General features: G+C 51.5%; 1 protein-coding gene across 8 annotated transcripts; it reads right to left on the bottom strand.

Moving 5' to 3' along the window:
* Positions 1-4,432: 4,432 nt before the first annotated feature.
* On the bottom strand, positions 4,433-26,222 carry RNASEH1 (ribonuclease H1). Of its 8 annotated transcripts, XR_007149310.1 has the most exons (10): positions 26,034-26,222; positions 25,052-25,167; positions 21,365-21,523; positions 19,368-19,467; positions 18,459-18,513; positions 18,043-18,127; positions 16,893-17,017; positions 15,032-15,150; positions 10,149-10,681; positions 7,670-10,046 (listed from the first exon to the last, which is right to left on the bottom strand). XR_007149310.1 is itself a non-coding variant. In XM_047845132.1 (9 exons), the coding sequence occupies exons 1-8, from the start codon at positions 26,162-26,164 to the stop codon at positions 15,064-15,066; spliced, it is 858 nt and encodes a 285-aa protein (XP_047701088.1). In that variant the 5' UTR covers positions 26,165-26,222; the 3' UTR covers positions 4,433-5,181; positions 15,032-15,063. The 8 variants fall into 8 exon arrangements, 7 of the variants coding, with proteins under 7 accessions (XP_047701088.1, XP_047701089.1, XP_047701090.1 ...); XM_047845132.1 differs by lacking the exons at positions 7,670-10,046; positions 10,149-10,681 and adding an exon at positions 4,433-5,181; XM_047845133.1 differs by having other exon boundaries at positions 7,670-10,681.
* Between the last annotated feature and the right edge of the window lie 903 nt (positions 26,223-27,125).

Below are 27,125 nucleotides of genomic sequence, written 5' to 3'. Positions count from 1 at the left end.
AGTGTCGCACGAGCGCCGGCAGCTGCCCCGGCGCGGCCTTTGCCCCCTCACCGCGCTGCTCGGCACAGGAGGGCCCGCCGCGTCTTGGCTCCCGGGGATGTGTTTCCACGCCGCAGCCCCTCGTGCTTTAGGAGCCACGGCCCAGCTTCGTGGCTCCGGGGACAGGAGCGCAACGTGCAAAGCAAACAAAACAGAGCAAAGATAGGTTGGCTCTGCCGCGGGCTGGGGGGCCTCGCCTCAAGCAAGGCTGCGCTGGGGCTCAGAGGGTGCTAAGGGCTCCCTCCTTCCCGGCCGCGGCCTCGGCCTGCCTCGGCTCTCCTCTCCGAGAGCTGGCTCAATTCTCACCTACTGTAATGAGCTTCCTGTCGGTACAGGAAACCCAGCCCCCAGTAGCTCCGCAGCCATGCTTGTAATTCACGAGAAAGGGGCTCTTTTACGTGGTGTCTGGAGAGCCAGTCTCATGGAAGGTTCCAGATGGCCCAGGCAGAGCCACGCATCCACCCCCTTGGATCTCTGCCGAAGCCCAAGGCCGGCCATCCGGCGAGGCTGGGCCTGGCAGCCCCTTGGGACAAAGCCGGGACCCCCGAGGACCCAGAGGAGGAGGGCCAGGCAGACAACCGGGCAGACGCTCTGGAACACTGGGCTGCCGAGGCCCTCCTGCTCGGTGGGTGTCTCTCTGAAGAGAGCAGAGGGCCTGGCAACTGCTGTCAAGTCGGCGCGACCCGTCCCTGTCCCTGTCCTCGGGCCCTGTGCCCTGCAGCCCCTCACTGTTGACGCCCACATGCGAGGGAGACCAGCCCAGCCCCACGGAGCAGCCTGTGTCTGGGCCACTTTCCCGTCAGGGCCAGAGCTCAGCTCATGCCTTCTACACGGAAAGCCTGAGGGCTTTCTGGAGAAGAGAGGAAGTGTGAAGGGAGTGCTGGCGTCATAAATAACAGCAGAGGTGCCAATGGTTGGAAGCAACGGGTGCACCGGGATAAAAATTATCGTTGAAAAGAAAGGGCCGAAAATAAAGGTTGGCCGTGAAACACAAGGGCCCGTCTAGAAATGGAACGTAGGGCTGACACAGGACTTGCGGGACGAAAAGCCGCGGGCCGTCCCCTATCCTACAACCTGGCCAGTCCGCTGAAAGAGACTTTCATACAATGAAACTGGGTGACAGGGATGTACGGACGTTCATAAAACTATTCTTTTTGCATGTATATTTGGACAATTTCAATGGTTTTTACAAAAAGTTGTGGTATTTTGAATTCAGAAACAAGCCAGCTGTGCGCGAACTGTGAACCGTTCGTACCTGAAAAAAGGGAGTCGGAGTGGATTTGTTACCAAAGGAGCAGCACTGACGCAGCCCCTGGAGGCCGCGGTCAAAAGGAGAGCATTTCTCGGGCTCTTAACTCTTTCAAAGAAGAAAGAAGTGAGTACGACCCTCTCTTGCCCTGGGGACAGAGGCAGCCCCATTTGCAGCCTCTCAGTGAGTCATCCCTCGCCCTTGGGCTTCCAGGATGCAAGTAAACGCATGTTTATTCTAGTGTGCGCACCCCTGTCTCTCTCTCTCCAGACGTCATCATACCTGCGTCACACTGTCCTCAAACACTTGCTCCGAGGAGACTCTTCCCCAGGCGTGCTCCATGTCACATACGTTGAGAGAAAGGATCGGGAAAAAGCCTTTTGAGGTCAAAAACTTTGAGGGGGCCTCCTATGCTAACTCTCTTCTGGAAAGTGGTGAGGCTCGTCACGAAGACGCCGCGAAAGGGTGATAAGACTCCTCCTCTTGGAGGGCGGCACGTACTCATTCTAAAAACGTCCCGCACGACATTCTTTGGTGAACACTGACAAAAGTGCAGCAAGTGACTGAAGTAGCAACTAGTAAAGACGGACCGCGCATTCGCCAAAAAGACCACTTCCCAGCTGGGAGCTCGTAACCAAAGCACAGACGGGGCTCAGGGCCGCATTTCCAGACAGCCGCGCAGGAGGTGAGGAGGCAGGGACTTCGAGATTCACAGGGAGTCGTCACAACATTAGACTTTCTTTAACGACACAGGATTGGTTAGTGGTTAGCTCATAGCAACTTTTGGGAAACTTTTGGGAAAGAAAAGTTTTGTTCGCGGTTTCCAGGGGCCTAAGCGAGAAGTGGCCCAGGTCGGGCTAGTCTTGCAAAATAAACATTAATCTCTGTTTGTATAACCAAACTGGTTTTGTCTGCTCAGGGGATTTTCCAGGCAGGTCTCCGTTTGCTTTTGATTCTAACACCCGCCAATGTTGGGGGGCAGGGCAGCAGAAACACGAGAACACCCAACAACTACAGTAAGCACTGGGACTAAGTCTTAGTAATAAAAACCACAAGGACGTAGAAGTAACAGATACATTTGGGAAATAGTTCAAATCTCACTCTCGTGGAAAATCAACTTTTGGCCGGCGTGATAGATTCTCACGGGCCAAATATCTGGCAGTGCGGATCCCAGGACGTTGGCACGCGTGAGCTCCGTTAAGACGGGGAGGGGAACGTAACGCAGGGAAACCGGAGTAACACATGACCGCCTTGGGTCGGGGAGGGGAGGACAGCGTCAGAGGGGGAGAGGGACCTAGAGGGAGGTGGGGAGGTGGGAAGAGGCAGGGAACCTGCAGGGTATGAGTCTCCGAGAGCAGCCAATGGAAGGAGTTGGGGGAGGGGGGAGCCCAAACACCTGGAGGAAGCAGGGAGAACGGTCAGCACACGGCCTGGGGCGCTGGGTCCTGGACCTCGGGGCCTACAGTGCATCAGCTGGGGCAGCAGGAGGAGGCCCGGAGGGCGGCAGGGCCAGAGCGTGGGGACGCTCACGGCCACTTGGTGTGATGGGAGCCTGGGAGCCGGGCTTCTAGTCGGAGAACCACCTGCAGGGCAGGCTAGACGGAAGCAAGGAAACCGGGGAGGCTACTGCAATCTTCCGAGTGACAGAGGTCGGGGCTCGGGTCAGGACCTAGTATGTGCGTGGTGGGAACGGTCAGGTTCCGGATTGGTTTTGCACGAAGGCCAACCAGAGCTGACGATGCAGGGACGTGAGGCACAGGCGCGGGGCGGTCAGGGGTATTCTGGGGCTGCAGCCTGAGAGCCTGGGAGGACGGAGTCGTGGCGGGTGGAGATGGAGGAGACCGTGGACTACGGACTGTGCGGATTTGGGGTGGGGGCAGAGCGGAGTCTGGGTCGCACAGGCTGTGTCTGCGACGTCCGTCAGAGGTCCGAGGGGAGACGCTGAAGAAACATCGGGCTGGAATCTGGGTAGAGCCCACTCCGGACACACTGCTGACCCTTGGTCCGCGTCTCGCAGGAGCGGGAGCAGGTGAACACCCGAGCCCACCCCGGAGGCTGCGGGCGGGAGGGTCCGGTTCCGAGCCGGCACCACCTCCCTGCTGTGGCCCCGGGGAGTCGCAGGACTCTGTTCTGCTGGTGTCTGGCTTCCTGTCCCTCCAGCCTCACCTGGGCCCTGCTGTTTGTTCTTCGCCAGCTCCGGGGCTCCCCCCTGGCAACCTGAGCACCGCACCCAGGTCTGGCCCAAGTCCCTGCCTATCTGAGTGGCGCCAAACTAAAGGAGGAGCCGGGACATAAACTCAGGAAGTCCACATCCACTGTTGTTCCTTTTTTTTTAAATTGCTTTTAATGTTTATTTTTTTTTAATTTTTTTTTTTCAACCTTTATTTATTTTTGGGACAGAGAGAGACAGAGCATGAACGGGGGAGGGGCAGAGAGAGAGGGAGACACAGAATCTGAAACAGGCTCCAGGCTCTGAGCCATCAGCCCAGAGCCCGACGCGGGGCTCGAACTCACGGACCGAGAGATCGTGACCCGGCTGAAGTCGGACGCTTAACCGACTGCGCCACCCAGGCGCCCCTAATGTTTATTTTTGAGAGACACAGAGCACGAGCAGGGGAGAGAGAGAGAGGGAGACACAGAATCCGAAGCAGGTTCCAGGCTCCGAGCTGTCAGCACAGAGAACATGAACAACAGGGGGCTTGAACCCACGCATCGCGAGATCATGACCTGAGCGGAAGTCGGGCGCTTAACCGACCGAGCCTCCCGGGCGCCCCTCCCCCAGCTTTATTGAGGCAGAGTTGACAAAATTATATGTAAACGTACAACATGATTTTTTAAAGACTTTATTCTTTTAGAGTTTTAGGTTCACAGCCAAGTTAGGAGGAAGGTAGATTGCCCCTAGAGCCCCGCGTCCCAGCCCCGCCCCCCCAGGGTCGATGTGTTACAACTGACGAAGGTAAACTGAGGCATCATCCCCCGGCGTTGAATTTGCGTAGGACTCACTCGTGGTCTCGCACGTTCTGGGGGTCTCCACAAATGTTAACCAAGTGCACCCAGCACTGCGGTATCATGAAGAGCACTCTCGCGGCCCCAAAAATCCCGTGGGCCCCACCCACCCGTCCCTCCCTCCGCCCCCACCCCAACCCCTGGCCACCCCTGACCTTTTAACTGTGTCCACAGGTTTGCCTTTTCCAGAATGTCCTAGAGTTGTGATCATTCAGCACATAGCCTTTTCAGATTCGATTTTCACTCAGTAACGCGTATTTACGGTCCCTCCGAGTCTTTTCGTGACTTGATAATTGGTTACGGTTTAGCGAATATGGATGTTCCAGGGCGTTTGTCCAGTCACCCGGTTGCTTCCAGGGCTTGGCCATTACACACAGATCTACCAACATCCGTGTGCAGGTTCTGGGTGGACGTAAGTTTTCAACCCCTTGGGGTGAGTACCAAGGGCGTGACTGCCGGGTGGCGTGGTGAGAGTAGGTTTCGTTTTGTAAGAACCCGCCAAACCGTCTTCCCAAGTGGCCGCGTGACCCTGCGTCCCCGGCCACGTGACCCTGCATCCCGGGCCTCGTGTCCTCACCAGCATCTGGTGCCGTCGGAGTTCGGGTTTGGGCCACTCTGGTACGTGTGCAGCGGCATGGCGGCTGTAAACCGCTTGTCCCTGATGGTTTGTGCCGTGGACCGGTTCTTCAGGTGCTTACCTGCCACCTGTGTATCTTCTTCGGTGAGGTCTCTGTCAAGGCCACCGATCCGTTTTCTGGGCGGGTTGGTTTGCTAATCCTGGAGTTTTGAGTCCTTTGTGTGTTCTGGAGAAGTCCTTTCTCAGAGGTGCCTCTTGCAGATACTCTCCCCAAGTCTGTGGCTTGTCTTCTCATTCTCTCGACAGTGTCCTTCAAGAACAGAAGTTTTTCATTTTAACAAGTACAGAGTATTAGTTCGTTCATGACTTGTGTCTTTGGTGTTGGATCTAAGAAGGCACCGCCACACCCAAGGGCACCTTGCTTTTCTGCTATGATATCTTCTAGAAGTTTTAGGGTTTTGTGTTTTACATTTAGATCTAGTATCCATTCTGAGTTAATTAAAAAAAAATTTTTTTTTAATGTTTAAGACAGAGCACGAGCGGAAGAGGGGAAGAGAGAGAGGGAGACACAGAATCCGAAGCAGGCTCCAGGCTCCGAGCTGTTAGCACAGAGCCGGACGCGGGGCTCAAACCTGTGAGATCATGACCCGAGCCAAAGTTGGACGCTTCACCGACTGAGCCACCCAGGCGCCCCAATTCTGAGTTAATTTTTGTGAAGAGTGTCAGGTCTGGGTCTAGATTCGTTCTTTTGCGTGTGGATGCGGTTTTCTAGCAACATTTGTTGAAAAGACTATCTTCGCTCCATTGAGTTGTCTTCGCCCTTTCGTCAAAGACAAGGTGACTATACTTGTGTGGGTCTACTTTTGGCCAATGTGCTGATTTATACACACACTGTAAAATGATTATTACCATCAAGTTAATTAACACATCCATCACCTCCCAGGTGAACTTTTATTTGTACGTGTGCATGGACAACGCTTAAGATTTACTCTTAGCAGAGGTGCCTGGGTGGCTCAAGTCAGTTAAGCTTCTGACTTTGGCTCAGGTCATGATCTCACGGTTCATGAGTTCGAGCCCCACATCAGGCTCCGTGCTGGTAAGTGCAGAGCCTGTATGGGATGGTCTCTTTCTCCCTCTCTCTCTGCCCCTCCCCAATCATGTGTTTTTCTCTCTCAAAATTAAAAAAAGGATTTACTCTTAGCAAACTTCAAGTATACCGTACAATATTATCAACTATAGTCACATGCCATACCTGTTTCTTCTTCTGAAGTACCTTTAAAAAGGCTTGAATAAAGGTGTGGTATTTACTTTCTTTAGATGGAAAACCATCTAGATTTATAAAAAGATTTCCAACCTCTCCAGAAATCTCAAATGTAAGTTAGAGCAAGGAGTCTGGTAAAGGGCCTTGGCAAAGATGAAAAAGTATCTACAGAAAAGGTATGGGGAGACTTAATATTAGTGCGGGTACAGACTTATGGATACTTTTTATGAAAAATGCAAAGGCTTCTGAAAAGCAGTATGGATACACACACACACACACACACACACACACACACACACACACACACACACGTACATTTGACCCAGAGTGGCCTCCTCTCTCTGGGGATCACAGAACAAGTAGGGAAGTGCCTTCCCAACCTCTCGGTCAACCCATACAGTAGACGAGATTACGACGGGCCCCGTCACGACAATTTTCCAGAGGAACTGTTCCCCTGCCCTCACTGCAGACAAGGATAAAGAGTCATTCACCGCAAGGCCCTGGGTGAGGCCCAACAAATTCACTGTGACAAACAGGGAGCCCCACACAGATGCCCTTCTGAGGGTGGGTCACCAACACAGCCCTAGGGAAAGGCATGGGTCATGCTGAATGGTGACAATGTGGTGGCCAAGGAGTTATAATCCAATGACCCAAGAATCGTTTTCAGAGCCTTTATCAAAAAACCATAAAGGATGTGCTTCTTGGGGGTAATAGGGGAGGAAGAGCCATATAACCTTGAAAACTCTGTTTTAGTTTCAATTTCTCTTTTTATGCTTCATTCTCTTAACACCCAACAATCTCAAGGCGGGACTTGCGCATCACACTTCAACAAACACACAAAAACAAAAGGAACCGCTCTCACTGCGGGATGTGACAAACATGGGGAGACCGGGGAGCCCTCTGCTCCGAGGGGGAGGGCAGGCCTGCAGGGTCGGGAAGTTTCTGCGGAGAATTCCCTTCCTACCAAGTGAAACTCCTTGAGCAGTCTTCTGTCCTTACAGAGCCCCACCGCCTTCCGTAACTTTTTTCCAGGCCAAGTGAGCTTCTTCGGGAAAGAAAAGGATTCAACAACAATGAGGGAGTGATTAGAGACGAATCAGCACACGTAAAACCTTAAGAAAGCCCCCAAGGGGCACCTGGCTGGCTCTGCATTTCCGCCCAGGCCACTGTCTCACAGCTCGTTAGCGTTGGGCTCCGTGCTGAGGGGGCCTGTTTGGGCTTCCCCTCCTCCCTCTTTCTCTGCCCCACCCCCGCTCGCCGTGTATCTCTCTCTCTCAAAATAATAAAACATTTAAAAAGAAGAAAGGAGGGGCTCCTCGTGGCTCAGTCGGTTGAGGGTCTGACTTCGGCTCAGGTCGTGATCTCATGGCTCTTGAGTTCAAGCCCCACATCGGGCTCTGTGCTGACAGCTCAGAACCTGGAGCCTGTTCCAGATTCTGTGTCTCCCTCTCTCTCTGACCGTCCCCTGTTCATGCTCTTTCTCTGTCTCAACAATAAATAAACATCAAAAAAAGGAAAAAAAAGAAAAAGAAAAAAGGAAAGCACCGAGAATTTGTTTTTAATTAAAAACTGAAGATCATTTACAGTTCTAGAACACACCACCGCCAAGACCGGTCGCTACACCCCGTCCCACGTGCTCAGGGCCTGGCTGGCGGTGCCGTCACCCGCACCAGCAGACGCCGTGCTAGGTTCCGGCTGACACGGAGGCTGCGTCGGGCCTCGAGCCGCTCCACCCAGAGATGGTGGGAAGCAGGCCGTGGAGACAGGCGCACCAGACACGGCAGAGGGGGTCCCCAGGGGCGTCCTGAAGTGCCGAGGGCACGGGCGGCCCTCTCAGCAGCACGATGCCCTCGGGACGGAGCCTGGAGCCGCTGGACGGTGCACTGGTCATGAGGGGACTGCAGTGAGGTCATACGTGTTAGGAGCGCATGTGCCTACAGAAGACTCAGAGGGAGAAGGGAGCTGTGCGCTGACCCGACTTGTGCCTCGAAGGCCTCTGCTGACACAATGCGGTGGGGACAGGTCCCGGGCACCGCTAATGTTGGTCCGGCTCACAGCCAGCGGGTCCCCAGGCCCGGTCCTCCAGGCCTGACCACGGTCGCTTCCGTCTGCCTCAAGACAGGGGTTTCTCGTGTTGCTCGAGCGTTTAAAGCAAAAAATGGGGGCGCCTGGACGGCCCAGTCGGCTGAGGCCAGGAGCTCCCGGTCTGGTTCATGAGCTCGAGCCCCACGCACAAAGCCCGTTGCAGATCTTCTGTCCCTTCCTCTCTCTGTCCCTTCCCGGCTCATGCTGTCTCTTTCGAAAATAAACAAACCATAAAATAAGAACAAAAAAAACGAAGGTCACCAGCAGAGGTCCAGACACCAGAGCAGGCCTCGCTGCTTATCACCCGCTGGCTTTGAAAACGCAGAACAAGCACTTGCTGGAAGACACAGATCTCACGGGTCTCTTCTCGCAGTTTTCGGAGAGTCTGTCTGAATACCTTTAAGCACAGCAATCAATTCATAGGGCCTGGCACAGAGAAGGAAGTCCCAGCCAGTGTCGAGATTCCTAAATCTAAATAACTAGACATTCTTCTAGTTTAAAAAAAAAACCACAGACCAAATATGGGAGTAATCATCTCCTCTCTCTACAGTCCTATTTCTCGACTTTTATTTTTGGTTTCCTAGGCTTCAGCAAAACAACGTGGTCGCTACTAACTTACATTCGGAGAACCCGTCACCGAACAGAGCAGGGCTGCCTCACCGACACCCACCGAGCGGAGAATCTCCGAAGAATCACGCGCCCTGGCTCACGTGGCGCAGTCATGCTGTCCGCACGGTAAGCAGAGGAGAGGTAGCCACCGAGGGGTAGAGGACTGGGCCTCACGTTCCTTTCCTCCCCAGGAGGGGAGACTGGCCTTCAGCAGACCTCCGTGGCTGGGGACCCCGCTCAGGCGGCCGGACAGAACGCCGCCGGCTGGGGGCTCCACCGTTGACTTCTCACGATCCCAGCAGAGGCCACGTCCAAGATCAAGGTGTCAGTGATCTGCCTTCCGGGGAGGGCTCTCGTCCTGGCTTTGCTGTGTCCTCAAGCCGCCTTTCCTCTTTCCTCAGTGGCCAGGGCAGGCAGGAAGTGAGCTCGTTAACCTGAATTACTTCCGCACAGGCCCCATCTGTATATACCAGCCACACTGGGGGTCAGGGCTTTGACATACGAACTTGGGGGACACAGTCCATCGCAGCTATGACTCAGGTAAGGTGGCCTCTGGGTTTTAAAATTAGGTTAAAGCAGGATTTGTACGTCAAGGAGACCCTCTGCGGAGGTGCTGGATGCTTAGTTCGGACACCTGCTGTGGCGGAGCGGCGAGAGTCCGACCGACCCGTCACAGAGAACGGGCTGTTCCCGAGCAGCTCTCCCGTCCTGTTCCGGAACTACCAGGATGTGAGCATTAAGAGACATCTGGAAATGGAGACCAAGGTCTTTCTAAGACACGTGACCTAAGGCCCCAGGCTCGCCCGTCAGGACAGATCCCACTGGGACCGACATGTGGCTTCACGGCGCCGGTTCACCACCACGCAGGCTGCCCACCCGGGACCGGCTCTCCGGATCTGTTTTGTTTCGCCCACATCCCATGAGCCTGTCCTGAAAGAAGGCAGAGATCCTCTCGGTTTTCTCGACCCCCAGCAATGGAGCCGCCTCGTCGCTCTGGCGTAGAAGACACGGGGGCGCTCCAACAGCCTCTGTCCGCAAAGCATCAGGAGCACATTTTGAGAGCAGCAGCAGCTTTTGAAAAGCTGGTATCTTCCACGACACAGCGCCCTGCCTGGTCTACGCGGCGGTCCCTCACGGCACGGCGCCCTGCCTGGTCTACGCGGCAGCCCTCAAATGTCTCCGGGAGCTGACAAAGCGGACAGAACCACGACTCTCTGGAGCTGTAATGAGGCAGCTGCACGTTAGGCAACCCCAAGAAGGAATGTGCTTCCTGAAGGCGTCCTGTTCCCCTTCTCACTGAAAGCGGCCGGGCCTCCTCCTACCTGGAGCTCCACGCACTTTCGGTTCCGCACGGACGGTACGTGCACTTGTGCAAATTGCCCAGCAGCCTGGAAGGTCTGGGAGGCACGATCTCTCACCTCTGTACTTCCAATCCTGGGCCCATGAAGAGGCGCCGCCCCATTAAAGCAAAATCAGACGTTCGGGGGCGGAGCAGGGCAGTGGCGGCAGCGAGGGCGCTGTGGGATCTTCCCGAGTCTTCACCCGAAACAGAACCGCGGACCTAACAGAACGAGGTGAGCAGAAGCACCGGCGGGGACGCGGAGCGAACCGGAACTCTCCCGCCCTGCTGGTGGGAAAGTCGAATGGCCAGAGGGGTCAGCTGGCGTTCCTTGAAGTCGAGCACCCACTGCCCCGTGGCCCAGCTGTTCCACTTAGAGAAATCAGAGGACGTGCTCGCAGAAGGACTGGCCCGTCGGTGCTCAGGCAGCTCGCTCCACAACAGCCCAAACGGAGGGGACAGCCTCGAACGGGAGGATGGGCGCACAGACTGGGACATGCCTACAAGGGGCACCAACTAGCAGTGAAGGGAAGCCAACTACTGGTACCCACGTGGGCGGGGGGGAGGGGCACGCAAAATAATCACACCGAGGAAAAGAAACTCCTGCCACAGATAGTTTATGTTGCATGACTCTATTTATACAAAATCCCAAAGAACACAAATTAGTCTACAGCGACGGAAAGCAAACGGAAGGTCTCCGGGGGATGGGGTCAAAGAGGGAAGGATCTCAGAGGGGCGGGGGGGGGGGGGGGGGGGGGGGGGATGACAGGCAGTCCTGGTGAGAGGTTCCCAGGTGAGTCCACAGCCCACTTTACCTTCACACCATTTGCTGCCTGTCGATCACACCGCCACAAAGCCGCTAAAAAGCACAGTGGTGTGGGGACTCCACAAAGCCAACGTGCGGCAGTGAAGGGCACGGCCCGCCCAGCACAGCCTGCACACCCATGGGGAAAAGCACAGCGAGGCCACTGGGTCCTGACGGGCCCTTGAAAGGACAACCCCAAAGGAAACGGCGGGTGTCCACTGCAAAGCATGGTGGGCCGGCCTGAGGCCGGTGGCCGGAGCAGGGCGGCTGTCCTTCCCCAGTGGTGACGGGTGCAAGGGACCCGCTTTAAGAAGGTCGGAGGGCTGGAGCCGTGGAGCCCGAGATCCACCACAGCCGAGCCGGCAGGGACCCGTGTTGTGGGGACACAGCCAGCAGCGCAGCACAGGGACAACAGACAGGAAGGAGAGGGACCCAATGCAAGCGGGGCAGGGCCAGAGCCGGGAGAGTGCTGGGAGCCAGCCGCCACATTTTTAGCATTACTCAAGATTCAACAGGGCAGAGAGCTCTGTGGAGTGAGAAAAACGACCTGAACTAAATGTTTAGGAAAATGAGCGACAGGAAAGTGTCGAACCCACGCAGAGCTATTCTCAGAAAAAAGAAAAGGAAAATAAAAGCCTGCTGACAGCGAGAGCACTCCAGACAGACACCACACAGGTCCAAATGTGCGGCTCCAAAGCCTCAAACGACGAGATCCAAGATGGGAGGGTGGTGGCAAATCAGTGCTAGAAAACACCAGAAATAAGGTGACAGAGCTCAAGAAAACTAGAAAGACAAGTACTTTCAGAAATGAGAATCGAGAGCAAATGAAGACAGTAAGTAATGCCTTCAGAGACAGGACGTCACCAGGAGGACAACTTTTAATTGAAAAACAAAGGAAACTTAAAACATAAATGAGATTCAAGAAAAAGAGGAAAAGACCAAGGATGGCTAAACCAGATGTTCCCATACCCAGAACAAGGTCCCCCACCCCCAAAGCAAACCAAGAAAAACAGAACTCTAAGCCACAGTTCAAGGCAAGCTTCCTGAAGTAGCAGATTTGGAAATATACGCGCCAAGAGCTCACCATATTCCTGCAAATTCTGACCGCGGGCAACCGACGCGGGACACGGGGACACAGTCTGACACAGTAAGGACTGGAGAGACAAGAACAAGAAACCCACGCCTTGGACAGACAACTAGGCAAAGAGCACATGACTTACAAGAAGGAACGTAAGACTCGTTAGACTTTTCATGCTGGAAGAAAACAAAATCGGTAGTTTAGATACTCAAGGAAAGAAAATGTGAGCCAAGGATTTCTATCCTACTGCTTTCAAGCATAAAGCAAACAAACAAAGTTCAACGTGGGGAGCTCAGGGAATTTGGTTTCCAAGAGGACACTGACCAAACACTGGTTGTGTGGCCATGAAATGCACAGGAGGGAAACCAGAGGAGGGCAAGAGGGGGAGATCTTCTCAAGTAATGGCCGGCAACGTACACCCAGCACTGTTTTCGCTATAATACACGTTAGTGTTCGTATCCACACACTGCATGTTCAAGTGGAAAAAAGCAAGCTGGTAATTAAGGAATATCTATCCCAGGATCCTCAGTGTAGGAGGAGACACAGACACAACATACAAGAGTTAAGTGCTCTGAAATCCTGAGTTTCTACTGAGAATATCAACACGAACTCAAATATTTTATCTTTAAAATATGTGTACGTGCATGTTTTAGAATTCTGTTCCCTGAAAAGGCCTCGAGGCAAAGACCAACCCCACAGCAATTGAGCACCTGAAATACCTTTTTTGCCAGGGGCACCCAGCTGTCTCAGTCAGCAAAGCAGGCAACTCTTGATCTTGGGGTCATGAGTTCAAACCCCATATTGGGTGTGGACATTCCTTACCTTGAAAGAAAGAAAGGGAGGGAGGGAGAGAGGGAGAAAGAAAGAAGGGAGGGAAAGAGAGAGAGAAAGAAAAAAAGGAAGGGAGGGAGGGAAAGAAGGAGAGAAAGAAAGAAAGGGAGGGAAGGAGAGAGAAAGAGAGAGAGAGAGAAAGAGAGGAAGGGAGGGAAAGAAAGAGAGGGGAGGGGAGGGGTGGGGAGGGGAGATTCTTAGAGGAACAGCCAATTCCAGATCTGGAGGAGGAAATGTACAGATGGGTCTTGAGTCCCCACACAGCAGACAGCAATGGAGCAGATGGCTGGGGCACATACACACGTGGTCTGTGTGTGAGCATGCCAGGGCACGTGGACTGTGCACGAGTGTGCCTGTGGTCTATACGTGTAAACGGGTGTGGTCAGTGCATATGTGTGTACACACGAATATCCAAAGAAATCAAGAGCCAACCGGAAGAACCTCCCTCCTACAGGCCAAAGAAGCTACCATGTGGGTTCAATAAAGATAAAAACCGCAATGACCTGAAACCTATCAAGCAGGCATAAGTACACAAGCTCACGACACACGTTACGAAAACATATAAATAAAAAACCTTGATTGATCGGTCGCCCTCTAAAGACGACAGACCAATCATCTTTGCATGTCTGCTGACTTCCCTAAATGAACGCCACCACGGCATAACCAGATAGGCGACAGGAAGCATCTTGTGAAACCACTCCAGCCGATAACTATGGGCAACATCCCAGAGTGTCACCACTTTGGAGCCCGAACGACGAGTGGATCCGGACACTGAGCACCGGCAGCTGCCAAATCAAGAAGGCGACCGCAGCCTGCAGCTGCAAGTGATCGCGCGCGACCATCTACCGTTTGCTGAACATGTGGAACCCGATCCTGATCAAGCCTCTGGGTCCCGCTGCCAACTTGCAGGAAATTCAGAAGACAAAAGAAAATGCCAGACTGTGCCGGAAGAGTGTATATGGAGAAATCTAGACCGTGGGAAACGACAGGACAAGTGGCCCAGGTTCCTCAACAGGTAAACCTTGTGAGGATCCCAACAAATGGCAGGGGAACCTGTAAATTAAAGAAACTTAAGAAATCTCAAGTTAAAAAAAAAAGTACACAAGGCCGAACTACCATAAAGAAACACAAGCAAGTCATTTCTATAAAAGTCAGGATTAATTTTGGAGGGAGGGAGGGGCTGTGATTGGAGAACGTGGAGAGCCTTTATGGGGTGTCCAGCAAAGTTCTAGTTCTCGCCTGGGAATTAGCCTTACAGTAATAATTCAAGAAGCTATACATTTGTGTCATTTTCTGTAGGTTTTTATGATAAAACAAAGTAGTAAACAAATAAAGGTAAAAGTAAACAATTATATCAAACTTTAACTTGCACAGTGCTTTTAAGAAAAACAGCCAAAGTGGGGCACCTGGGTGGCTCAGTCGGTTAAGCGTCCAACTTTGGCTCAGGTCATGATCTCACGGCTTGTGGGTTCGAGCCCCGCGTCGGGCTCTGTGCTGACAGCTCAGAGCCTGGAGCCTCCTTCGGATTCTGTGTCTCCCTCTCTCTGCCCCTTCCCCAGCTCACAGTCTGTCTCTCAAAAATAAACAAACGTTAAAAAAAATTAAAACAAAAAAAACAGCCAAAGAAATTTTAAAAGGTTTATTTATGCATTTTGCTGTGTAAGTAACTGCTCCCATCAGTGGTCAAGCAGCCAGGACTACGGATGTGCAGGCCTGCCTTGCGCACAGGTGCCCGTGCAGGTAAGACCCAGTCCACTCTCTCTGCACCGAGGTGTGGGCCCAGCCCTGACTTGCTCTACTCCACAGAGAGGTACAAGCCAACCAGAATATTCTGAGACTGAATCCTGCCAACTGTAAGGTAAATAAACACTTTTAGAATACTTCCAGACTTCCTGTCTGCATTTTAAAACCACTGCTGTATTCGTGCCTTATTAAATCAAGTCCTAAAATTTCTGTCCAGATGGTCATAAAACTAATGAGAACAGTCTCCAACCCAATAGAGCATAACGCTGAAATCTCAAATAATGCTCAAATCTCAAATTTGTTCAATGTATTATACATGTAACCACAGGGAATCAGAGAATGACCTTCTGATGTACTTTCTGATTTATTTTTCACACCGGTAAGGAAAGGTAAGAAAAGAGTCACTCACGGAAGCTTTTCCAAGAATTAAAATCACTTCGTTCAGTCTTCAGATTGCTTAGCTCCTTCTCTTGCTAATCTGTCAGCTTCTTCATTGCCTATAAATCCGGAATGGCCAGGAACATGCATCTGTTAAATAAATTTTGTTTCTTTTATCTTCACTGGTTTTTTACATAAGCAATACACGAGTACACCCTTACTGTAAAAAACACAACTGTTCCCAGTGGCCAGAGTGGGACAGGACTCACCCCCCCACCCCGACACAGTTCGACAGCACAGCCTGCCTGCCCAGGGCACCTGTGCAATGCAGGCATTGGCAACAATCCCATTCTCATTCTCCACAAACTTGATTTTCCTGTTTGTATTGCTTTCTTTCCCCACTGAATGATGGAACTGGGAGGGCTTTCCCGGCAAAACACATGTATGTACAGACACACAAATACGTATCCAATGCACGTACTTTACTGTCTTTAAATGCTGTCCGAAAGAAGGGATGTACGTATATAACCACTGTTCACATCTAAATGGCTGAAAGGCAAATTTAAACCCCAGTTCACCAAACTACTCCCAGTGATCCTGGGGAGGGACGACAGGGTAGGGTTCAGACAATGCTTGTCGTTCAACGTGCTCTGTATTGCTTGAACAGATAGTTTTAATAAAAACTATTTATTATAATGTTTATTTTTTTATTTTTATTTTTTATTTTTGAGAGACAGAGACAGCATGAGGGGGAGAGGGGCAGAGAGGGAGAGAGACCCAGAATATGAAGCAGGCTCTGGGCTTTGAGCTGTCAGCACAGAGCCCGACACGGGGCTCGCGGGGCTCGAACTCACACGCTGTGAGATGGCGACCTGAGCCGAAGTCGGACACTCAACCAACCAACTGAGCCACCCAGGTGCCCCTAAAAACTACTTATTATAAGAAAAACATTTCCAGGGGCGCCTGGGTGGCTCAGTCAGTTAAGCGTCTGACTTCAGCTCAGGTCATGAAATCGCAGCTTGTGAGTTCGAGCCCCGCGCTGGGCTCTGTGCTGACAGCTCAGAGCCTGGAGCCTGCCTCAGATTCTGTGTCTCCCCCTCTATCTGCCCCGTCCCTGCTCATGCTCTGTGTCTGTCTCTCGATAGTAAGTAAATATTAAAAAAAAAAAAAAAAAAAAAAAATTAAAAAAAAAGAAAAACATTTCCATGTTGGAAAAGAAGTCATGTTACTAAAGTCTTATCACGCTTTACTTTTTAATTTTTTTTTTCAATGTTTATTTATTTTTGGGACAGAGAGAGACAAAGCATGAACGGGGGAGGGGCAGAGAGAGAGGGAGACACAGAATCGGAAACAGGCTCCAGGCTCTGAGCCATCAGCCCAGAGCCCGACGCGGGGCTCGAACTCACGGACCGCGAGATCGTGACGTGGCTGAAGTCGGACGCTTAACCGACTGCGCCACCCAGGTGCCCCACGCTTTACTTTTTAAAAATTCCTCATAAATTAGTTTTATCTTGACGTTACGGCTGATTCCCAAGAAACCAACAGTGACTGTCACAAGTCACTTTAACAGTGGGAGGGGAGGAGAGGGAGCCCAGGCCAGGCACTAGTAAGCACCGCAAAGACAACAGAAAGAATACGGAACATCCGTCTGTAACGCTGCCTGAAGAGTGTGGTCTACACACGATCATACCAAGAATGAGCAGTGTTACTTCTGTGATGATCGAGAGTCAAATGTGTTCCAATGTCGAATACACGCTATGATGTTAATTTCGTGCAAAGTTATTTTACCTCTTAAGTCGTTACATCACTTACAGAAACCACTGATCTCTCAGTTAACTTAGAACATTTGGTCCTGACGGCCAGGTGACAGCACCGGCTCGGAGCACACTCACCCACTGGATGTCCATGCCGTGGGTCAGCTGCTCCAGCGCCACAAAGTCCTCCTTGTTGATCACGTCTTTCCCCGTGCTCGTTTTCCACCCGTTCTTCTTCCAACCTTGAACCCAGTTAGTGATCCCTGTAAGAAGTACACGCTCTCGTCAAGTAAGCTCCGCGAGCTCCAAAGTCCCGGTCTCTGCTCCTCCCCCAGACTTCCCTCCTTCGCCCGCCCACTCTTCCGCCTGTAACGGTTAAACTAGTGTAGGGCTAACGTGTAGCTTGAGAAATAACAGCTTTGCTCTGACACTGAAGGTTAAGAGATAACAGCCTTGCTTTACTCTTGTAAATTACGCTTCACCAATTAAGGAAACAAAAGTTCAAAGAAAAGAGCGTCAGAGGCAGGTCAGGAGGATCCACTGGTTGCGACTTAACGGCAGGAAGTCTAAAACGATCACCTCATCTGGGAACTGTTTCTCTGTTCTGTTCCCAAGTGACGACAAAATGATGTGATCGGCTATAAAAACTCTGTACCCCGGCTGTTCGAGGCCACACGCTGATCAAGAGTGTTGGTCCCGATCGGTCGGCCTTGCCTCTCATGGCAATAAACTTTGTTGTGACTGTCACTGGTGCCCTCAGCATTGTTTCAGGAGTCGTGTGGATGCAAGAAGCCCAGCGTGTGCAACTGCCACTTGCCCGCACGGGCTGTCCTCTGGCCCGGGGCACAGGCCTGGCACGCTCCCCTGCTCAGCCCGACGCTCAGACTTGTGCTGACCCACAGCTCCCAGCCTAAGAGGCCACCTTCTCCGCCTCCCCAGGCCCCCACCCCGTGTCCTGAACACGGAATTTCCCGAAAGAGCTGTCAGCACGGCCCCCTGAAAGGTACTCATGCTGTTTACACTCTAAGGACCACGAGAGCAGGGGCACACCGACCCCACTGCCCTGTGCTCGGTGCCTGACAAACACCTTGACTGTGGGGCACACAGCGGAGCAGCAGAACTGGGCTCCAGAACCTCCCCTTTTTCTCGATCTCTGACAAACCAAACGTGGTCCCCACCAGCCGTTTGCGTTCTGCCCCGATGCAATCCCTCCTACGGGAGAAGGGAATACCATTTCCCTTTGTGCTTACTAGGACAACACCAGAAGCAGCGAAAGGTAAAAGCTTACCATTTATAGTAAACATACTGTCCGTATACAGAACCAGCTTCTTGATGTTCTGAGCCTTCGCCTGCTCGATGGCTTTGCAGGCTGCCTTGAAGAAACCAGTCAGTCAGCACACTACAGAAACTGTTCAACGCTCAACTTCACTAACGCTCAAAATCACTCGCCACTTTAACAGTCTTTCTCTTTCTGTGCTAAGTGTAAGGGGTATACTCTTTCTATGAAATCATGCTACACATACAGCTATTTGCACGTTTTTGTGAAAGCACTTCTAGGACTTTTCTGGGAAATCCCTACCCATTGCAGTTGTATCTAACCACAAACTGAGTTTCTTCTGGACTCTGAGTATCTTACACACACAGCGTGTATGCAGCTCACCGCCACGATGGACTGAACACTTGGTGGGAAATGTGACGACTTACATGAATTTCTGCTCTTTGGTTCGTCTGCCGCCCGGGAAGCCTAATGCCTAAGTTCCTGGTTTCAAAACGATACAAAGGAAGATGAAGTTAATTCTCAAAGTGATTCCATAAGCCTCTCAATGGAGGATAGGCTTGTATATATTTTTTTGACATATCAAAGCATCAAACAAAGGAATGTTAGCCGACAGTACTAACATTTTATGGAAAAGCATCACGGGATGGTCTAGTAAAGAATCCTGGGCCAGAAGTCAAAAGCAAAGTTTTATTTCTGGCCCTAAAATACATTAGTGCATGGTCTCAGATGAACACTAAGCCCAGACACTCAGTGCAACCCAAGTTCGCCACCTCTTACAGGGTTCAAAGCTAAAGTGGGATACTAAGGGGAAAGAACTCAGTAGACCACAGATCAAGAGAAATGTCAAGCCTTATGATCACCGAACAGTTTATCTTACATTATGCCTAACACTGCTGCGGGTACCTGTGAATGACCACACCTGGCATCATCCCGACTCTGCGCCTTGTGGAAAACGGGAGGTCACCTCTGAGCCCCCAGGTCTTCGGAAGAGTCATGGGGACGCGCGGGGTTCCAAGTCTGGCGACCTGCCCCTGGGACATCCTTGCCAAAACCACCCCACAGGAGACCTGTGACTCGCCGAGCGGGGGCAGGGAGGTCATTTGGGTATAAGAGGTTGTCAGCGAGACACAGAGACGCGTCAGGACTCAGAGCCAAGAAAGGAAGGCTGAGGCCTCTGTCCTGAGCAACAAAGCTGTCAGTGTCAGCACCAGCCGAAGCTCGTCATTCCATCACCTCCGCCAAAGCCGCGCGCCAGGTGGTCACGCCCCGGGTCGTTCCCTCACAAGTGTTGGGCCAAGATTCACTCAGATTTGAAGGCTTTTTTGTTTACTCACAAAGGATGGCCCGGTCCCCAGTAAACACCAATTCCCGCACGTGCCCTCCTGCGCCCGTTACTGGAGCAGCAGCCGTCAGTGTAGACAACGACAAAGTCTCCTGGAAGAGGGAATTCAGTGAGTGCCACTGGATCAAGAGCACTAAAACTGAGGATCTATTTCACAAACTCACTGAGCTAGCGTCCACAGGCTAAACTGCGAGGGTATTGTTCGATGCGGTCAGTACTTTCTGTCCAGGAAAACATGATCAGTTCCTGCCCTGGCCGCTAGAAGGTCTAGTCCTCTGATAAACGTTAGTCTAATTTTTTTTCTTAGTATATTTGCCTCAAGGAAACTATGGTCTTTATTCTTTCCACCGGGACAGAGGGTCTGATCAACATACCAGTGCTGTAAGGAAGACGGCAGAAAAGGACTGACGTGAGGCCACTCTAGGGCCCCAGATGTGACCAGAACACGCTCAGCAGGGCGGTAGGAGGGGTTGAGTTGGCAGGTCTTAAAAAGCAGGGCCATGGGAGCAAACAGAGGCCTGGCTCTATGAGCTGTTTGTCAAAAGGACTGCAGGCCAGACAAGGCAGAGAAGGAGGGAAGAAGAGGGAAGGTGTTAAGTGATAAAACAGCGCGCTCCCGACCAGAGCGGGGCCAGGAGTGTGGGGGAACGTGGGTGCCGGGCGAGGATCCCGGGGGCTGGGAGTGTGGGGGGAGCGTGGGTGCCGGGCGAGGATCCCGGGGGCTGGGAGTGTGGGGGGAGCGTGGGTGTCGGGCGAGGATCCCTGGCTCAATTGAATTTGGCACTCACAACATGACTACCTTCCTGGTCACCGAACTGTTTCAAATGAGAGTACCTATCAGGCACTGTGCCAGGTGCCACCGTACCTTAAGCCACCGTTAGTACCTTAGAAATGGCCATCACTCAATCACTCCACAGATATACCTGTGACTACTGCTGGCAAACAACCCAATCAAGAACGTTTGGTCTTTTTACCTAACTGCAAACTTGATTTACACGGTTTTGTTTTTTTCAAGGTAGGCTCCATACCCAACGTGATGCTTGAACTCACAACCCTAGGTCAAGAACCACATGCTCTACCGACTGAGCCAGCCAGCCGCTCCGATTTATACATTTGTGATACAGGTTAACAAAACATTTTCTACTGGTTTTCCTTGAATTAAATTATGAGATGGCTTATTCTTGGAGAAAACTTGGAACCACAAATACAGTGATTTATATAAAAATGCTACTTATTCCTATTTTCTGTTCATACGTCTAAAAAACAAAAAGGTGCTTTGTATGCCATAAGTCACTAAACATAAACTGGTCCCTGGAGTTAGAGGTAGAGGACAAGGTGAGATCATTTATGTTTTGCAAAGGCTAAACGTCCACAGTAAAGATACTGGTGCTGAAAGAGCTCTGTGCAGGCCCTTTCTTATGTGAAGAAGCTGAAGCCTTTGCACTTTCTCGTGTGATCTGAAAGCCTGTGTGCACAGAGAATACTGATATTTCAAAAGATTATAATGTTTTTCATTTGTAGGCCACATAACGCTTTTCTAATGAAAGTCCAAAGTCTTAGTAATTCTGCAGTTTGATCAACTCTAAAAGAGTAACCGTAGATTTTTAAATAATCTTTTCAGATAAGAATGAAGGTGGTGACGCCTGGGTGGCTCAGGCGGTTGGGCATCCGACTTCGGCTCAGGTCGTGATCTCACAGTCTTTGAGTTCAAGCCCCGCGTCACCCTCTGTGCTGACAGCTCAGAGCCTGGAGCCTGCTTCGGATTCTATGTCCCTCTCTCGCTCTGCCCCTCCCCCACTCACGTTCTGTCTCTCTCTCTCTCTCTCTCTCTCTCCCTCTCTTTCAAGAATAAACATTAAAAAAAACCCTTTTCTTAAAGAATAAAGATGGTAAACATTAGCTCAAATTTCCCCCATTAAGTGGGAATAGTTTTTACACCTATTTTCATGATTATTACATAGAATATTTAAAAATCCAAGAAAAATATACCCATGTAAGAAAAAGTGTCTTTGCTAACTGAAGGCACCGATTCTGTGTTCTGTTTCACGTGCTTCGCACACGGTTCTGCATTTTCATCTCGGTCCAATGGCTCACGGACTCGCTTGTTTGTTTTCACTTGTGATTCTTGTACATGTTCATTTTTCTCTCCTGAAAGATAGAGTCTACTCAAAAACCAGGAAAAAGGGAACACATATAAAATGCTTAAGAATCCAGAAATTCAGTAAGTTCTGTATTATCACCGAATCAGACTTAAACACCCTCTGTACGTAGCCCTATAAAGAGGAACTGACTTCAGGCAGTCCACACCATCTCAGATTTTGATGGCCTGTGAAATGACTCTGAATTTTCCACGAAAAGCTTGGTAAGGGCGATCTGAAGGCAGGAGCAACATTTCTAGTGTAATAGCAATCTGGTTTTGACAGAGACAGTAGATACCAAAGGTCCTGCATCCTACGGGGATGGCAGGCAGTGTCAAAGTCTGAGGGACTCTCTCCCCAGACAAAGAAAACAAGGCCTTAACTTTTGTATGTAAGACCAGTGGCGTCCATGGCTCCACACTTACCCCCTGCTGTAGACACTCTGACTCCGTCAAGGCCTCCAAGAAAGGTAAGCGGGCATGGGTAACCCGACCTCACATAAACAGATAACGGGACACACTGAGAAAGGGAACAGAAACACACAGCAGAAGGGACTGAATTCCTCCGGGGCAGTAGCTGCAGGATTTTCTTTCAGGGGAAGGTGAAGTCGGGATCAACCCCGAAGGGATTCTCGTACTCTCTCACGTTATGTGGGAGCACCTTCTCCTACATTATCATTTTACGGAGCGGGAACAGGGCCACAGAAGGAGCAGCTGACTCCATCTCCAAAACAACAACTAGGCCCAACACTACAGAGTTCGCTTTAAGCTCTAAACCCCTAAACCAGGGATGGAGAAATGGAGCTCAAATGTTGACTGAACACCTACCACGTAGGTCCACCAGTCAGGAACAGTTTCCTCAATTTCAAAACACATTAGAATTTTGGGGTGTTCAAAAAAGAAAACCCTGTTAACGTCCAAGCCAGGATGTCCTGCCTGGAGTAGCTTCTCCACCCACACCTGTCGGAAGGCCGCGAAGGTTATCTAGGCAAAATCTGAGTGAAGTCACCATATAGAGTAACGTTTGGTATTTCCTCTGCTACATTTGTGTGACCCTGTATGTACCTTAAAAATATACCTCTAGGTACTTTATACACGTAAACCCCAAAACACAAGTACAGGTCAAAGGGTAATCTTGCAGAATTTTAATACTGCTCTAAACATCGATTTTATTTATAGGAAAAGAGGGTTAAGTTGACATGAAAGTTTTTACTTTTTAAGGTTTTTTTTTAAAGGTTTATTTATTTTGAGAGAGAAAGAGAGCACAAGACGGGGAGAGAGAGGGGGAGAGGGAGGAGGAGAGGAGGGGGAGAGGGAGGGGGAGAGGGGGAGACAGAGAGAATCCCAAGCAGGTTCCCCATTATCAGCACGGAGACTGATGTGGGGCTTGAACACACAAACCATGAGATCATGACCTGAGCTGAAGTAAAGAGCCAGACACGCTGACTGAGGCACCCAGGTGCCCCTGGCATGAAAGTTTTTAAAGGATAAGACTGAAGGAAAAAGAGGCCACGTCAGATAATTTTTTCCTTCACAAAACTGTGTTTTTTTGAGTAAGTTAACCCCAAATCATCTTACAGAAATCACAGTAACTGGCAAATAGCTCAAAAATCCCAAAATAAAAATATAGGTCACACTAAGGGAAAAATTGGGAAAGAGGCTAACGCTTTTGCTTTGCTACAATTTTTGAACACCAAAAATGTTAAATCTCAATTTACATACATCAGTCACTAACTAGGAAGTCTCTGTAAACTTCTAAGAAAGGTGACTCCTAGATATAAAGAAATACCTTTCCCTAGGACTTAGAGTATTTAATGAACAGAAACATATTGGAAAACTGAAGTCTGAATAAATTGCTAATTGGTTAAAACAAAAAAGCAGTGAAAAGGAAGTGTTAAGAACACAACTAAGACATGGGGCGCCTGGGTGGCTCAGTCGGTTAAGCGTCCGACTTCAGCCAGGTCACGATCTCGCGGTCTGTGAGTTCGAGCCCCGCGTCGGGCTCTGGGCTGATGGCTCGGAGCCTGGAGCCTGTTTCCAATTCTGTGTCTCCCTCTCTCTCTGACCCTCCCCTGTTCATGCTCTGTCTCTCTCCGTCTCAAAAATAAATAAACATTAAAAAAAAAATTAAAAAAAAAAAAAGAACACAACTAAGACAAGAGCCATACTTCTGAATTTGGAATAGGACACAGTCTGCATCTGGACTGCCAGTGGGATTGTAACAATGATCACAACACCTAACACCAGGGGCGCCTGGTGGCTCAGTGGGTTCAGCGTCCGACTCCTGGTTTCAGCTCAGGTCATGATCTCACAGTTCATGAGGTCAAGCCCTGCGTCAGCCTCCGCGCTGACAGTGTGGAGCCCATTTGGGATTCTCCCTCTCTCCGTCTCTCTCTCTCTCTCTCCCCCACCTCTCAAAAATAAATAAATAAATAAACTTAAAAAAAGTCTGTTGAGTAAAGCTAATGAAACACCACTTTTTTTTTTTTTTTTTTTTTTTTCAACGTTTATTTATTTTTGGGACAGAGAGAGACAGAGCATGAACGGGGGAGGGGCAGAGAGAGAGGGAGACACAGAATCGGAAACAGGCTCCAGGCTCTGAGCCATCAGCCCAGAGCCCGACGCGGGGCTCGAACTCACGGACCGCGAGATCATGACCTGGCTGAAGTCGGACGCTTAACCGACTGCGCCACCCAGGCGCCCCTACACCACTTTTTCAAAGTCGGTTAAGGTATACAGTTTACCCCTGAACAACCTGGGGGGGTTTAACACCCTGTGCAGTCGAGAATCTGAGTATAACCATTGACTCCCCAAACACTTAACTACTATTGATAGCCTACTGTTAGCCGAAGTCTTACTGGTAATGTAAATAATCAATTCACACATATTTTGTATATGTCTTATATATCGTATTCTTAAAATAGAATAAGCTAGACAAGAGAAAATGTTATTAAGGAAAATGTAACAAATAAACCTATGTAATAAATACAACCAAGTCCACACATAAGCTGACCCACGTGGTTCAAACACGTGTTGTTCATGGGTTAACTATATTTTTAAAATTTTGTGCTCTAAGGCAGTCACCCTTAGTCCTGCACACCTGGTGTTCCTTATACTGGGAATTACGCTTCAATTAACTAACTGTACTTTCTGCACTACGTGAAACTGGGGGAAATTCTGATCATGTGAATGTCCTACACAAAAAGGACACACCATACAGGTGCATGCACTGAGACAACCTACGCTCACCACTTTAAAACTGTAGCCCATTCAATTCAATAACAGAACAAGTATTTTTTTAAAGAGAAAATTAAGTACAGTGAGGACACTGAATGGAGCAGGAGACTGGTGTCCTGGCCTGTTTCTAACTCAGGCACTAACAGAACTCCCTAAGGTAAACTGCTTTCCGCCTGTCTCCTTGTCTGCAAGATGGAAACAAATGATCCATATCTGCCTATGAAGGCAGCTACACAGATCAAGTGACGCTGGGCCGTGCAAGGCTTTGATGAAACGCCACCACGATGAGAGCGGCTGACTACCTTCTGGTCCATCCGGGCTTGCAGGCTTTCGGACAAAGGCCCAGGCCTCCTCCTCGGTGGCAAACTTCTTAAATCTGGCAGCAGGAAACCGGTCCACCTGGGCTCTACATTCGCTCCTGGAACAGAGTGCAATGTTACCTCCTTCCTCCCTTACTCATCCTCTAGCGGATTCTGAGGTTAGGAATAGCGTGACAAAATCCGCCAGCTCCGTGGGGGCAAACCATGTGTAGCCTTCTTTCCCGTCCAACACCTCACCCTGTAGTGCTGCGTCCCAGCCAGACGGCACACCAGTCAGGAATAGTTTCCTCAATCTCAAAACACATTAGAATTCTGGGGTGTTCGAAAAAGAAAACCCTGTTAACATTTCATTACAGCAAAAAGGTGAGCCTCTGAGCTGCTTCTACCTCAGTAGCACCGCTGCACAGGTAAACAACTGCGGGCACGGACACACACGGATAATAAACCTTGGTATCCTACGGCGGGGCGAGTCCTGGCCTGGAATCCGAACACCTGCATGCAAGTCCTACCGCATCACTTACTAGCCCCATGAGTTTCCTGACCACGGGAACGACACCCGAAAATAATAAACTCACCCACCTAAAGGGTTGTTACAGGGACCTAAAATATCAGTTTATAAGAACTGCTCTTTTTAAAGACACGGGGAAGATTCGATTAGGTACCTTCAGAGTTCCGCTACGTGTAACCACTTGGAAACAAAAAGGAAGGAATAAGCGGAGAGCCCTGGTCACCTTACACTATACGTGGCATCTCTGACAATGCCAACAGACATGGAACGTAAGTCGGAGCCTCCGGCCGGGACCTGCGAGCCGACGCCGGCGGAGACGGGCCCGGGGCTCCCACCGCGCGGCCGGCGGCGGGCCCCCCCGCGCTGCACCCCAGGCCGAGGGCCGCGAGCTCCGCGTGACAGCCCGACTCCCAGCTGCGCGGTTGCGGGGGGCGCGACTCGGGGCCGCCCACTCACCAGGTCAGGAAGACCCCGGCCTTGCGGCCCCTCTTCACGGCATAGAACATGCCGAGGCCGCTGCAGCCGCGGGCGCTGCAGCGCACGGCGGCCAAAACGACTCGGCGCGCAACGGACAGTAACCGGGTCATCACTCACTGCCAGCCATCGCCGAACTTGTTAGCTCCGCGCCTGGCGCTGTCGTCACACACACTCAGCTTCCGGCGGCGGCGCGGGGAGATGACGCGCGTCCCCGCAGAGCCGCAGACGAGGGGCGGGGCCTAGGGGCCTAGCGCCTGGGCTTTTCCGGATCAACTTCTGGCGTCAGACAGTCGGACGTGGGCGGTCCGGGAGGGGTGGGGCCTACGGAGGTGGATGGGGACTAGGGCGGTGTGGGCTGGGAGTACAATGTGAGGAGCCCAGCAGCGTCTGGGCGGTGTGGGCCGTGCCGTCTGGGGGGCGGAGTCTAGGGCGGTACCGCGTGGGGGGCGGGGTCTGGGCTGTGTGTGCGCTGCGGTACGGCGTGAGGGGCGGGGTCTAGGGCGGTACCGAGTAAGAAGCTGGGTCTGGGCGGTGTGTGCATTGTGGTACCGCGTACGGGCGGGGTCTAGGCGGTGTGGGCAGAGCGGTACCTCCTGAGGGGCGGGGCCGCGCAAGGGGAGGAGGGTCTGGGCGGGGTGGGCGGGGCGGTGGTGAGCGAAGGGCGGAGTCTGTGGCGGTAACCGATGAGGGGCGGGGTCGGGCGGGGCGGGGCGGGGCGGAGTGAAAGGCGGGGTCTGAGCCGGGAGGGCGGAGCGGGGCTGAGTGAAGGGCGGGGTCAGGGCCAGGTGGACGGCGTGGGCCACCAGAGGCCCCTCCACATTGCTGTGGCGGACGATCTCTGCTCCCTTGGTGTGTTGTTAGCACTACCCAAAGAGGTGGCTTGCGCCCTACTGCTTCAGTGGCTCGAAACACTGGCACTGCGCGGTGAAAAAGCCGAGGCCGGAGGCAGGGCAGCGCCTTCCCTCAGGAGCGCCCCTGGGAAAGGGGGTGGGCCGCCTCCACCCCACCCACGTGGGTGTGTGACCCAGGAGTCCTACTCTTAATGACCCAGGGAGCAAATTTAGCTGAAAA

The sequence above is a fragment of the Prionailurus viverrinus genome, unplaced genomic scaffold (genome assembly GCF_022837055.1).
Source record: "Prionailurus viverrinus isolate Anna unplaced genomic scaffold, UM_Priviv_1.0 scaffold_33, whole genome shotgun sequence".
Classification (NCBI taxonomy): Eukaryota; Metazoa; Chordata; class Mammalia; order Carnivora; family Felidae; genus Prionailurus; species Prionailurus viverrinus.
This window is presented reverse-complemented; position numbering and strand designations above follow the sequence as displayed.